Below are 12,076 nucleotides of genomic sequence, written 5' to 3'. Positions count from 1 at the left end.
GCTTGCTTGTTTTTGGGATATGACATATACCAATGTCCAAGCGAGTAGCAATCATAGCATACATGAGGCTACCCACACATGGTGAATACGGAACCTTGGCTACAACGTGTACTTTCATATATGAAGTGGCAATCATAGCATATGTGAGACTACCCACACATGGTAAATAGGAAACCTTGGCCATCAACACTTGCTTTTAGATATGGAGACAATGGAGTACTAATTCCCTTCCCCTCTCCATATTGAAACTTTGCAATAGTTTGTTAGCATAATCCTTTTGGGATAAATAAAGCAATCTCTTTGGTCTATCTCTGATTATGCACATAACAAAAATGTGATGCACATCTCCCAAATCCTTCATTTCGAAGGTTATGTTAACATTTTCTTCAAGGCATCAATCTCGTAGATGTTTTTCCCAACTATCACCATGTCATCCACATAAAGCATTAAAACTATCATGTTTGCCAAAAGTCAATTGCTTTTTACCTTTTACTTTTTGAATGAAGGTCCTACGGATTGCTTCTAGATACTGATTCCTTAGGCTTTCTAGTGTATAAATAGTAATTTGTCTTACTTCTCTTGTAGCCATGAGATTAAATACCATGTAGTGTAGTATTTGGTAACCTATTTACCAAAAGTATAGTCGTTGCCATAGCTTCAGCCCAAAAACCTTGAGTAAGACTAGCATTTGAAAGTATGCTTAGCACCCTTTATCAAACATCCTATTCATGCATTCTGCCACACCATTTTGTGTTGGATTACTAGGTGCAGTGAGCTCCCTATTGATGCCACGTGCTTCGCAAAAGTTTCTAAATTCATAAGACATGTACTCTCATCTCAAAGGCCCTACTTTATCACCTCTTGCGGAGTCGAAGTCTCTCTCATCTCTTGCGAAGACTCTACTATCTCCTTTCTAGCTACTCAAAGCTAGATGATGCAACCCTCAAGTCCATTGAAGTCCTACTCAAAGAAACATGCATCCATCATGATCCCTAAGAGGGGAAGTTTGGGAGCTATGAATGCGGAGGTTGCAAAAGCTGCACTTGGAAATGCTAGCAGAGATAACATTCCAACCCCCATCATGCAAACCTAAGTTCATCTATTGCATGAAAGAGGGTGTCCACACGTGTCCTTTCTTCTCCCATTGCTCATGAACCCATATCCCGATTCCACGAGATTATCCTTCACATGCAAGCTCATTTCACTCCCCCCAATTGGCCCCACTAATCAAACACAAGGTGCGGGAGTCTTGTGTGACTCACAAAGGTATCCATCCTAAGACACTTTAGTTTCTTTATAGTTTGATTTTTTGCAAGTGCCAAAAATTTTTGAAGCAAGACAATGCATCATATTTCCTAGCCATAGGAGAAGCCCACACTTTTCTAGTTGCATTAATTAGCAAAAACCTAATTATTGATCCAAATGCTATAATTAATTAGCAAAGGCCTAATTATTGATAGAGGGCAAGTTGAGTTGTAGCTTTGACTTCTCAAAGACTTCGATGGTGATGTCCTCCGCCCCCTCTTAGGGTTGCTGTGACATCATTGCTTGGGTTTTCAACTCTTGAAGCTCCTATTTTGTTTTGGATGTGGTTTCTTATCTCTATGTTTGTTGGTTTTGCAACTCATCCTTTAAAGTCACTATCTTTGCATTTGCAATGTCCTTGACCAAAGCCTTATTTAGGTCATTAAACAACTCCTTGAGATCTTGTATTATGGTCATCTTGATGGACATGGATGAGAGAGAGAGAGAGAGAGAGAGAGAGAGAGAGAGAGAGAGAGAGAGAGAGGTTGGTCTCAAGCGGGCATTTTCTTGGGTGACCAAGGAATAGTGACTATTTAGCTCAACAACATAGCTTGCTTGAGCTTCGATATGGTTGCATTGCATTGCCCTTGGAGGTTGCATGACTTGAAGCTCTCATAGTTCTTTTGGATGGATGTAGCTAAACCCAAACTATTGCTTTTAGATCATCCTCTTTGAAGTCCTAGTGGTTGCCTATAGGTTAGTAATCAATTTTACATGGGCACACTCAAGCTCTTCTACATGTCTCTTAGACAACTTCAATGCATCATTTACATTAGGGAAAAGTTGGATTCATGTTTGGGCCTTTTGGTTTTAGAAAGACATGCTCTCTTAATCAATAGGAGGAGAACTACTATAACAATAAAAATGAAAGTAAGGACTTTTCTAGAGTTTTATCTCATTTTAAAAATTCCCAACATAAAGCATTTTAGGTATTTTTTGAAGGACAATTTAGTTCGTGAACAAAAAGCAAGAGGCATATGGACCATTTAAGATGATGGATAATCTTTTGTCAACCTTGTAGCCCCTTGTAGTGTCCCTTTAGTTTTCTTGAAATTCTCTAAATTACAATGAATCGCTTTCCCTCCACAAACTTTGAATGTGATCCCACTGTAATTTTTAATTTTGCACATTTTGCATTATCTTTGGTTTCAATGGGATCTAGATGTCTCCAACATCCCTTCATATCCATCAAAACAATCACAATTGACCACTACAACACATGAAGAATATTCACATGAGCCCACAAAACATATTGCCACATGTGCCTTTTTACCTTGTTCTAGCATTTTGCTATAATTGGGAACTAAGACCAAAATCCTCATTTGCTTGGACAGCATAGCATTGTTTTGAATCTTTGTTTGTGCACTAGTGACACCATCAAAAATGACAAAATCATACTCTTTAAATAGCTACAAGTTTTCTTCAAACTGCTTGGGAATAGGGTAGCACTTCTTTTCAATTTTTTAGTTCTCAACCAACAGGTAGTTAAGATTGTCGGATACCTTCAACTAAAATTTGGGTAACATCTACCACTTTTGGATCTTGCACCAATTGATCTTGTTGTGGAGTTACTTGCTATGAATGTTTCTGCTTTGGATCATTTTTTGTTGACCTTTAGTTTTCCATAATCGATCAACCTCTATTACTTGGAGATGGGAAGTTCCTCAGTCCAAATTCAAAGCCACATCCTCCAAATTTGAGAATAACATCTAGTTCTTCCTTCAACATGAACAAAAAGCACCTTGATTTATTAACTTGTCATAGTCACCTTGGTCCCACAGGCACAAAAACCCACAAAAGTAACATGGTCCACAAGCTATGCACCACGTCACACCTAGAACATGCAGCAAAAGCCAACTCACAAGATATGCCAAGAAGATGCCATCGCGTCACAGTATGCACCCATCGCATCACATCGCATCACAATCCGTCAAACCTAGATATCCCTCCCATGTTGCGGCTCGCTCATAGCACCCATAACGTGTTTGTCTAACTCGTACTTGGGTAACCTAGCACTTGGAGTCATTAAATCACACCACAAAATAGTTCCGAGCTCACAAGGATCCGCTTTGAACCATCTTGGACCACAGTGCCACAAGGGCGACATAGGTCAATCCCACCTCTCCTCATAAGTCTCAACTCCTACAAGTCATGTTAACTTGAACTCGAAGCAAGGGGCCTGGCTGCCACACCCAAATAGAGAACCTTGCACTCAATGCACTCCACTATAAGGTGTGCTACTTGATGACATGTTCCGCATCAATAATCTGCTTTACATGGAAGATTCAACCTGTTAGGTAGTTGGAGACCACCTAGTTGACAAAAGGCACTAGTTAAGTTGCCAACAAGCTACTCTACTTGATGACATGTTCCGCATCAATAATCTGCTTTATATGGAAGATTCAACTTGTTAGGTAGTTGGAGACCACCTAGTTGACAAAACACACTAGTAAAGTTGCCAACAAGCTACTTTACTTAGATTCTAATTTGGAACTCCAATTTGGACTGCCTATAATGATTCCACAATTCAGTTGACTAACTACTAGTATAGGCACTAATTGAGACCATTTGTAAGTATGTAAAATGTACCAAGTCATAATTGGGATTACGCCTATCAAGGGAATTGCTTACTACTGGCTCCCGCGAACAACAATCTTAGGAGGGGCAGAATGCAATAGGGCATAAAAGAGACCTCGTAATGTCTTACACCATGTGTGCATTTACTGCCTACAAGTACCTGGAAGATACCAACCAAACCTCGTGCATGTGACCTGTGCACGCCTATTCTTCAAAACTCCCAGAAATGTGCTAGATTTCATGTTCTTTAGCTCATTGACCTTTTCCATAGATAACTTCCTACCGAACAATCTTGTTAAGCTTGAACTGACTAAAGTACTCCTGGTCTTTAGGGGAAAGCTTTAACTCAACATGGTTTTCAAACATCACAGTTGATTAGAGCTTGGAGAAACCATATTCTAGAGGTTGAATAATCATGAAAGTGTACCAGAGAGAACAGAAGAAACATTGTAAGAGACATCTAATGATCCAAGATGAAGAATAATCATGAAAGCGTACCAGAGAGAACAGAAGAAACATTGTAAGAGACAACTTGCAAGTATTGTCCATTACTTTGGCTGTAGAAAATCAGCAGACAAAAATGGTTACCTTCAACATGTACAAAGGTAGGCATTACTATTAATATGCCTGATCATTTTCAACTACCGTTTTCCACAGTATTGGCCATAAATTTGGTCTGAAATTTACCCGAGACAAATGCTTACCTTGAGGCACATACAAAGGTAGGCAACACTACTAATATGACCAACTCCAGGTGCAACTACCATTTTGCACAACCAGGACCACATCTCCAAATATACACTTAAGGTAAATTAGAACCATGCAAATAAGAATAATCCAAGATTCAAACCTCGAGCACTCCAGAGAAATATTCACAGAATAAAGCGTAACCATTACAATAAACACTGCATACTACAGAGAGGAAGGACATGAAAGGCAACTGTTATAGCAGCTGATAATTTTTTGTTTCTGGCATTGGTATGGTAACCTTTACAACGAAGATGCATTAAGGGTATCATACCGATGACAGTTCAATAGCAACCCGCATAAATCCCATTCTTGAAAGACAAGAAAATGCAGGATGCAAATCCTTGAGGTCAACCATAAGGGCTGTGAAGCTTTCAATACAAGCACCAGTAGATGACCAGTTCCCTATTGCTTGTAACAACGTTTCTGTTGAACTCCATTTAGCATGAGGTCAGCTGTTGTTGGGTGCTAGAGACTCAAAAGATCTTGACCCCTAATCCACTGTCTACCACTTTCCCATAATTGGTAGATAATTCTTGATAGCATGTTCACAGACGTAAGCAGTCCCATGACCTCGAATGTCACAACTATACAAAGCAAGTTAAACAAATGAGGAAATACAGAATTATGCATGCATGCCCTTGGAGAGGCCATTACAATAATGTCTCTTTGCATTGTTCAGAAGTCTGGGTTCTTCGACGCCTTATTAGGAAGATATGAATATCAGATGCAAAAATATTAAATAAAATCCTTTGTACAAGTTAAGAGCCAAATCTGGCCTTCTGTACTGGATTTGCTGAGTTGGAATCAATCTCAATCAGTTAACCACAAAGCATTGAACCATAAGCTCTCTTCTAATGCTGCCTTGTATGATTTCATTCTACAGTGCATGAAGCATCCAAAAAGCTTGTACAGCTACAGACAGCTCTTTTGATCCTTTATAATCCACAAGTAGATCACCTTGACTCGTTGCTAGCTGTTTCTTAGCAATTGATACCACATTGTTGTAGGTTTGGACCAGTAACTCGAACAAGGAAGGGATCTATTCTCACCCACAATAATGAAAAAATTGAAGCCAAGAGAACAGACCACACAATGACAATGGTGGGTGTTCTGTTCTGTCTACCCATCAGACCTTTTAAGAAGGGGTACAAATGAACAATCACCCAGAAAGCAAAGAAAAGCTTTCCAAACAATGGACCCCATGATGAGTAACCATTACTAATAGCATCTGATATACCGGCAACAACACCCACTAAGTTGATCACCAGCAGTGTTGTCGGTGGGATCAGTAGGGATGTCCATTTGAACAAGTACAGTTCTGCAAACTGATCCTGGTCATCTGAGCCTTTAGAAGTGACTGTGAAATTTGTGTCAATGCCTGCCAACACTTTCAAGAACCCCTGGACCACTGCAAAGAGATGAGCAGATACGCCTCCAATGACCCAAAACTGTTCATTTCTCCACCATTCCTCAATACCAACTCCACTCCAACGCATCTCCAAAATTCCAGTTGCGAATATGGAAAGAAAGAGACCAATGAACCAAAGACTTGCAAAATTACTTATCTGCACCAAACACCCAGTATGTTGCCACCCAGTTGGTTCAAAAATCAACAAAAGAACTCTTGCAGTATGCTAAACAAATCATTGACAATAGATTGTGAGACAGGCTTACCGTTGGAATTATGAACTTTCCTGTCAGCAAACAGATGGCAGGAAGAGTACAGTACACAAGAAGAGGAATGGAGGTGAGTGGATACACAATGGTGTTTATGTAAGCGAACCTCTCCAAGAATTTCAGGCGACCACCATAGCCATACCATAGAGGACAATGTCGACTGAGAAAAATCTCAACTGAACCTAAAGCCCACCGCAGAACCTGGTTTAAACGATCAGACAAATTGATAGGTGCTGTACCCTTAAAGGCTGAACGGTGAGGCATACAATAGATTGAACGCCATCCACGTGCATGCATTTTAAATCCTGTTAAGATATCTTCTGTGACTGATCCGTAAATCCACCCAATCTGCAAAAACAAAATATCTGTTAAAAACGAGAATACAAGTGATGCTGAATATGCTCGTACATGAAACCATCTTGAAGCCTGATGAGAAATACTAGAAGCAAATACACAATTTGGCTGAGAATCACCATGTGCAATTATTCACATGTTAGTTGAGCAAACACTAGTACCTGGCATAATGAGAGAGAGAGAGAAAAAAAGCACTCTGGCAAATTGAAGAGTAGTGAAAGAGCATTTATATAAGAGTGAACCAAAAAGGTCAAAAAGTTACCTCATGTCCCCAGTCTGTTCTGTCTTCATAACCACAGCTGATGACATGTATTGCTTCTTTCAGTAATCCAGCAGGAGAAGCAGACTGAGGAACTCCTCCCTCTTCTAGTAGTGTAGAGGCCAAGAAGACTGGTGATTGCCCAAACCTCTTCTCAAAATTCTTCTTTGACATTAAGAGAGATTTATCGTCATCATAGCCTGAAAGACCAAAACACCTATGGTTAAAGGATTACCTACAAAAGAGAGCAACTCCATTCATTGCACTGGCTACTGACCTTCTAGACCCTCTTCTATATCTTCCAAATTGAATATGGGAACGGTGGAATCTGTCCGTGCAGGAGGTTTCTTCTTCTCTGACTTTTTAGACTTGCCGCTTTTAGCCTTGTTTGGACGAGGCCCACAGCAGAATCCAGGAAGGCAGTCACAAGCCATGGTCTTTTTTTTGGGCTTTAATGGAGGCTCATAGCCATATAAGGCTTGCCTTCTAAAGACACACCCAGTACCGACGTAGACTGGACCTTGAATGCCATCCAGACCTTTCATATTAATCTGGCAAAACATGGGCAATGCAATACAGTGAGATGATCAGGTTGAATGAATAATCTAAGTTATTCAAATAATGAGCCAGAAAAAGAGCATCAGATAGAAACAGCAAGGTGGTACTTACATCAAAAAACACAGTATTGCGATTAGCATACCGATCATGCATGTCAATGCCATCAAATCTTTGAGGGAATTGCACATAACAGACTTTGCGCCCCACAGTGGGATCCATCAGGAAACACATTGATTCCCTCAAAGCCTTGCTATTGTTGATGTAGTGATCACAGTCCAAGTTCAGGAAGAAGGGAGCATTTGTAAGAACAGCTGACACACGCATCTACATGCAGCAATCCACTCAATGTCAAAAAGAAAAGAATGACTACGAAAAAAAACTGTACTATTAGCAGAAAAATGTAACACAGCCTACCAAAGCATTCATGGCACCAGCTTTTTTATGATGGTTGAACCCTGGTCTCTTCTCTCGAGATACATATACAAGGCGAGGGAGCTCATTGCCTTCTGAATCAAGACCTCCACTATGACCTAGAAAAACCTGTACAAAGAGATGAATTTCAATGGCATGACAAAACTCATAATTTCAAGCTTGGCAGTTCACAGCATCAATTCAGCTGCATCTGGCTCACCCACCTGGATCATACCAGGATGATCCCTGGTGTTATTTCCAGGCCATGGTGTTCCATCTTGCATGATCCAACCCTCCTCTGGAACCTTCTGGGCTTTTGCAACAAGAGCATTTATGCGCACTTTGAACTCTTCATATTCCCTCTATAACAAGTGAAACCAGGTAATCAGCTTGTCTTCAAGTAACAGAGATGAGAAAAATCCAACTAGAATAGACTGATTACCTTCATGGCCCGTCTCTCCTTCACAAAAGTAGGTTGCACCTTGTCTTTCAAATAATCAATCTTTTGGGCAAAGTAGACCTCTGGAGCTCTGGGTTCAATGTTGAAATTCTTACAGAAAGGAACCCACTTTCTAGCAAATTCTGATGTCTCTGAAAGAGCCTCAAAAGTCAGCATGGCAGCTCCATCATCTGAAACATAACAGGAGACTTTGTCTACAGGATAGTCTACAGACAGAATAGAAAGCACTGTATTTGCAGTGACCAGAGGCGGCTCCTTCATTGGATCAACAGTACTAACAAATACATCTACTGCAGCCAGCTGAGATGGCTCTCCTTCTCTCTCATATCTGCTCACAAGAAAGGAGGAAGTTAAATCAAGCTTCGAAGCATTAAGAAATCATGCCAATCTTGCCAGCACCATTGCAGGTCATAATCTTACCGCAAAGACAGCCTGTCCAAATACGTCTCCCGATTGATTGGGAACCACTTTGGGAACTGATCCAATATCCATGAGAATGCAAACCAGATCTCACAGACGATGGAAGTAAGCCAGAGCCCATATGCATTTGAAACAGGGTTTAGAATTCGATATCTGAAGAAAAACCCAAGGATTACAAGACGAAGAACGATCACCATCCTGTAAGGATTAATCTTGCTGGAGGCAATGCTGACTTTCCTAGAAAGTGGTTGCCTTGCCTCATCCATCCTGTCAACCCACCAAAATGTCAAATAAGATGACACATGCACCAGTGCCACAACAGTCATGCCCATTTTTGCAGAAACATACAGCACAAATATAGAACCAACTCTTGAGGACTCCTGGTAAAAGCAGTGAGCAACAATGTTCTAGAAGGGAGGAAATCATTTAGGATCGCTTTCTTTAACCAATACAAGAAGAAAGCAGACATACATTGGCAGGTCTGCTCCATCAACTTCAGATTCTTCTGGAATGCCCCCTTTGCTCCCTCCATTTGGGAGGACTCCTTCAGTTGTTGTCATTTGCAGTCTTTCTTGCTTTGACTTCCAGCTCTCCACTCTATCCTTCCATGCAACACTGCCGTATCCATAATCTTTTGAAAGATCTGCTGACCTGTTTTGACCTACAAGTAGAGAATGGCATAAACTCATATTGAACACTCAGACGTATGGGACAGCTACACAAAATCCTGACATTGGCCAGGTACCTGGAGTTCCTGGATCTGAGTAAGGAAATGGATAAACCCTTTTGCTACCACCCATGCTTCCAGGCACATCAAGCACACTGTTGTCTGGCGAGATGGGCTGAGAATCAGTAGGAGCCTGCAAGAACAAGAAATTATCAGTAAAACTTGTTTGACACTGCAACTCAGCTGAACCATTAGAAAGGCGGAGAGAGAGAGAGAGAGAGAGACACACACACACACACACACCTGTGAACCACTGGTGAACAGGGGAGTTTGAGGCTCAATTGTTTGGACAGTCCGAGGCATATCATGATTGCCTCCTCGGCCATAGCTCATGTGCCCGTGAAGCATAGCCTCAGCAATTTGCTGCTTCTCATGGTTGTCATAGTCCATGTTATACTCACTGTCCAACTCATCCATGCCATCATCATCTTCATCACCCGGTACACGAGGACTTCCTGGACAAAAGAGCAGAGCGTTTCAACTGCAGCTGCTAAACATCTGGAACTTTGGTCTTCGACACTAACAACAGCTAAAACAAAACTCTGTACAAGGTCTAATGTTAGCAGCTGCTAAAGAGGTTAGAGCTCAGCACCCAGGATTCCACATATTAGGCCAATATGAGAGGTCAAAAATGTTGACGAGAGGATCTACAAGAAGCTCTTAACAAATTCCCACTATAACCCCCACATTGTGAATTATGAGAACATCATGAGCCTCTGCAAGGGAAGAGAGCTGCATACCTAGCTAGGTGTGGCTGGACCAGGAACTGCTGGCCTCTCATCCTGCAGTCCCCTAACCACACCTAGCCAGGTCTGCAGTGCATCCGGAGTAGTAGCTCGTGATGTTGAACACTGTGGGGAAAAGACAGGGAAAATAGCCCCTTTTCCTACATGGGAAAACGTCAAAGTCTTGTTTGTGAACAACATCTGCAAGCTAAGGCAGGTAAACATATAGGAATAGAAAGCAACACGATGCATCTCAGCGAAATGCCTTTCGTGTACTAATCTCTGCGCCCCAGAATTCACATTTTGACTGCATCTCAGTCAGAATGGAGCATGCATTTTTGGCGGCACCTCAGCTAGAAAGGGATCAGAATGCAGCAAGCACGCTCTTCAGTTGAAGGCATTAGAACACGCCATAATGCAGCCTTTCGACAGATCTTCTGCTAGGAGGCTGTGTTAAAGTGTTAGAAGTAAGGGGCAGTGCATACCCTTGTGCCGAATGTATCTGTTCTTGCAGTGTGGGCATGCCTGGTTGCCGTCTCTGCGCTCATACTCGTAGCAAGGGCGGCAAACAGGAAAGCCGCAATGCAGGCAGGCAACGAACGGATCGCCTGACAGGGAGGAGCCGACATCGTCACCGCAGATCTGGCAAGTGCGCCGTGAGGATGGAGGGGGAGGAAGCGACGCCATTCCGGAGATCGACAATGACGACGAGGCAGCGGCAGCAGCCGCCTACAATCTGAGATGCAAGTGGAGGCACTCTCTCATGAAGGATGCAAGCAAGCAAGCTCTGTGAAGAGCAGCGGCAATGGCGAATGGGGGGGCCGTCGTGATGAAAGAGGGATTGGAGAAGAGCTGGAGTCCTTTTGGGGGGGGGGGGGTGTTTTTACGCGGAGGAGGACAGCTGGTGACGATGTAATGCAGGGCAGCCGGGGGCAAACCTACGCATTCATCATTCTTTGACACAACAATCCTGGCTATGGACGCGCGTAGAATGGCTGGCGCTCTCTCTCTCTCTCTCTCTCTGTGCAGAGAAGAGAGAAATGCCCTCTGGTCGCAGAAGACGAGGAAGACCTCGGGAAGAAGGCCACAGAGGGACAAGGAAGATGAAGACGATTGTTATGATGATGATGGTCATGATAAGGCGAGCAGAGAGAATGCCCCCTTTAGAGAGAGGATGTGTGTGCATCATGCATGCATTCATCTATGCCACCCCTCATCCATCCATGCCCTCATGTTACCATGTGTTAGGTAGCTTCAATCACAATGCAAGCTAAACTTTGTAAGGCAATGTTCCTGCGCTTGCAATCGCCAGCAAACATTGTTTTTAGATATCTGATCCCATCACCGATACCTGGATGAACATCAATTGTTGGTTCTTTGCAATCGCCAGCAACCATTGTTTTTAGATGTTCGATCCCATCATCACTGATATCCAGATGAGCATCAATTGTTGGTTGTTTGCTCAAAATCTATGGTCTAGTGTTGAGGATTAGTGCCAAAATATCACTCTCTCTCCCAAGGCCTCAGTGGTTAATATCATTGTTGTGTTCCTAGTCTTCTGCTCACCACACCTCTCTCATAATTGAGTTTATTTTGCCATCTTATAACAATAGACTTTTGCACTTAAAAGTCGGTCCATTGGGCCGCTTTGAAGATCTTTTACATGTAAAAGTGTTCTACCACGTAGTAACTACAAGTGCCACTCCCCACCACAATTGAACGTGGCAAAGTAGACCAAGTAAGATAAGTAGCCTCAAGTAGAAAACTTTGCAATAAACTTATTTGAATGGATATCTAATCGCTCATCCTATTTGTTATACAATTTAACTCCTTATATGTTCAACACCAATTTC

The 12,076-nt window shown here is 42.1% G+C and overlaps 1 protein-coding gene across 1 annotated transcript; it reads right to left on the bottom strand.

The window, feature by feature from the left end:
- Positions 1 to 4,808: 4,808 nt before the first annotated feature.
- LOC148016424 (cellulose synthase A catalytic subunit 3 [UDP-forming]-like) lies at positions 4,809 to 11,333 on the bottom strand. Its single transcript, XM_087664737.1, has 13 exons — positions 10,709 to 11,333; positions 9,742 to 9,953; positions 9,517 to 9,631; positions 9,243 to 9,432; positions 8,772 to 9,038; positions 8,334 to 8,679; positions 8,116 to 8,253; positions 7,895 to 8,020; positions 7,592 to 7,804; positions 7,200 to 7,473; positions 6,926 to 7,122; positions 6,307 to 6,657; positions 4,809 to 6,197 (listed from the first exon to the last, which is right to left on the bottom strand). Exons 1-13 carry the CDS (start codon positions 10,908 to 10,910, stop codon positions 5,613 to 5,615), a joined length of 3,216 nt encoding a protein of 1,071 aa, XP_087520863.1. The 5' UTR covers positions 10,911 to 11,333; the 3' UTR covers positions 4,809 to 5,612.
- Between the last annotated feature and the right edge of the window lie 743 nt (positions 11,334 to 12,076).

This window comes from Lygodium microphyllum, chromosome 23 (genome assembly GCF_053477565.2).
Source record: "Lygodium microphyllum isolate KBCC chromosome 23, Lygodium_microphyllum_v1.1.10, whole genome shotgun sequence".
Taxonomy (NCBI): Eukaryota; Viridiplantae; Streptophyta; class Polypodiopsida; order Schizaeales; family Lygodiaceae; genus Lygodium; species Lygodium microphyllum.
The sequence above is the reverse complement of the archived record's forward strand: the minus strand, read 5'-3'. Positions and strand labels throughout refer to the sequence as shown.

Bases quoted from the DNA above. Each gene is read 5' to 3' on its own strand.
- LOC148016424 (XM_087664737.1), bottom strand. From the start codon at position 10,910: ATGGCGTCGCTTCCTCCCCCTCCATCCTCACGGCGCACTTGCCAGATC. The intron at 9,954-10,708 runs GTATGCACTGCC...TCTTTTGTCCAG, and splicing joins CAGATACATTCGGCACAAGG to GAAGTCCTCGTGTACCGGGT. The intron at 6,198-6,306 runs GTAAGCCTGTCT...TGTTTGGTGCAG, and splicing joins GAAAGTTCATAATTCCAACG to ATAAGTAATTTTGCAAGTCT.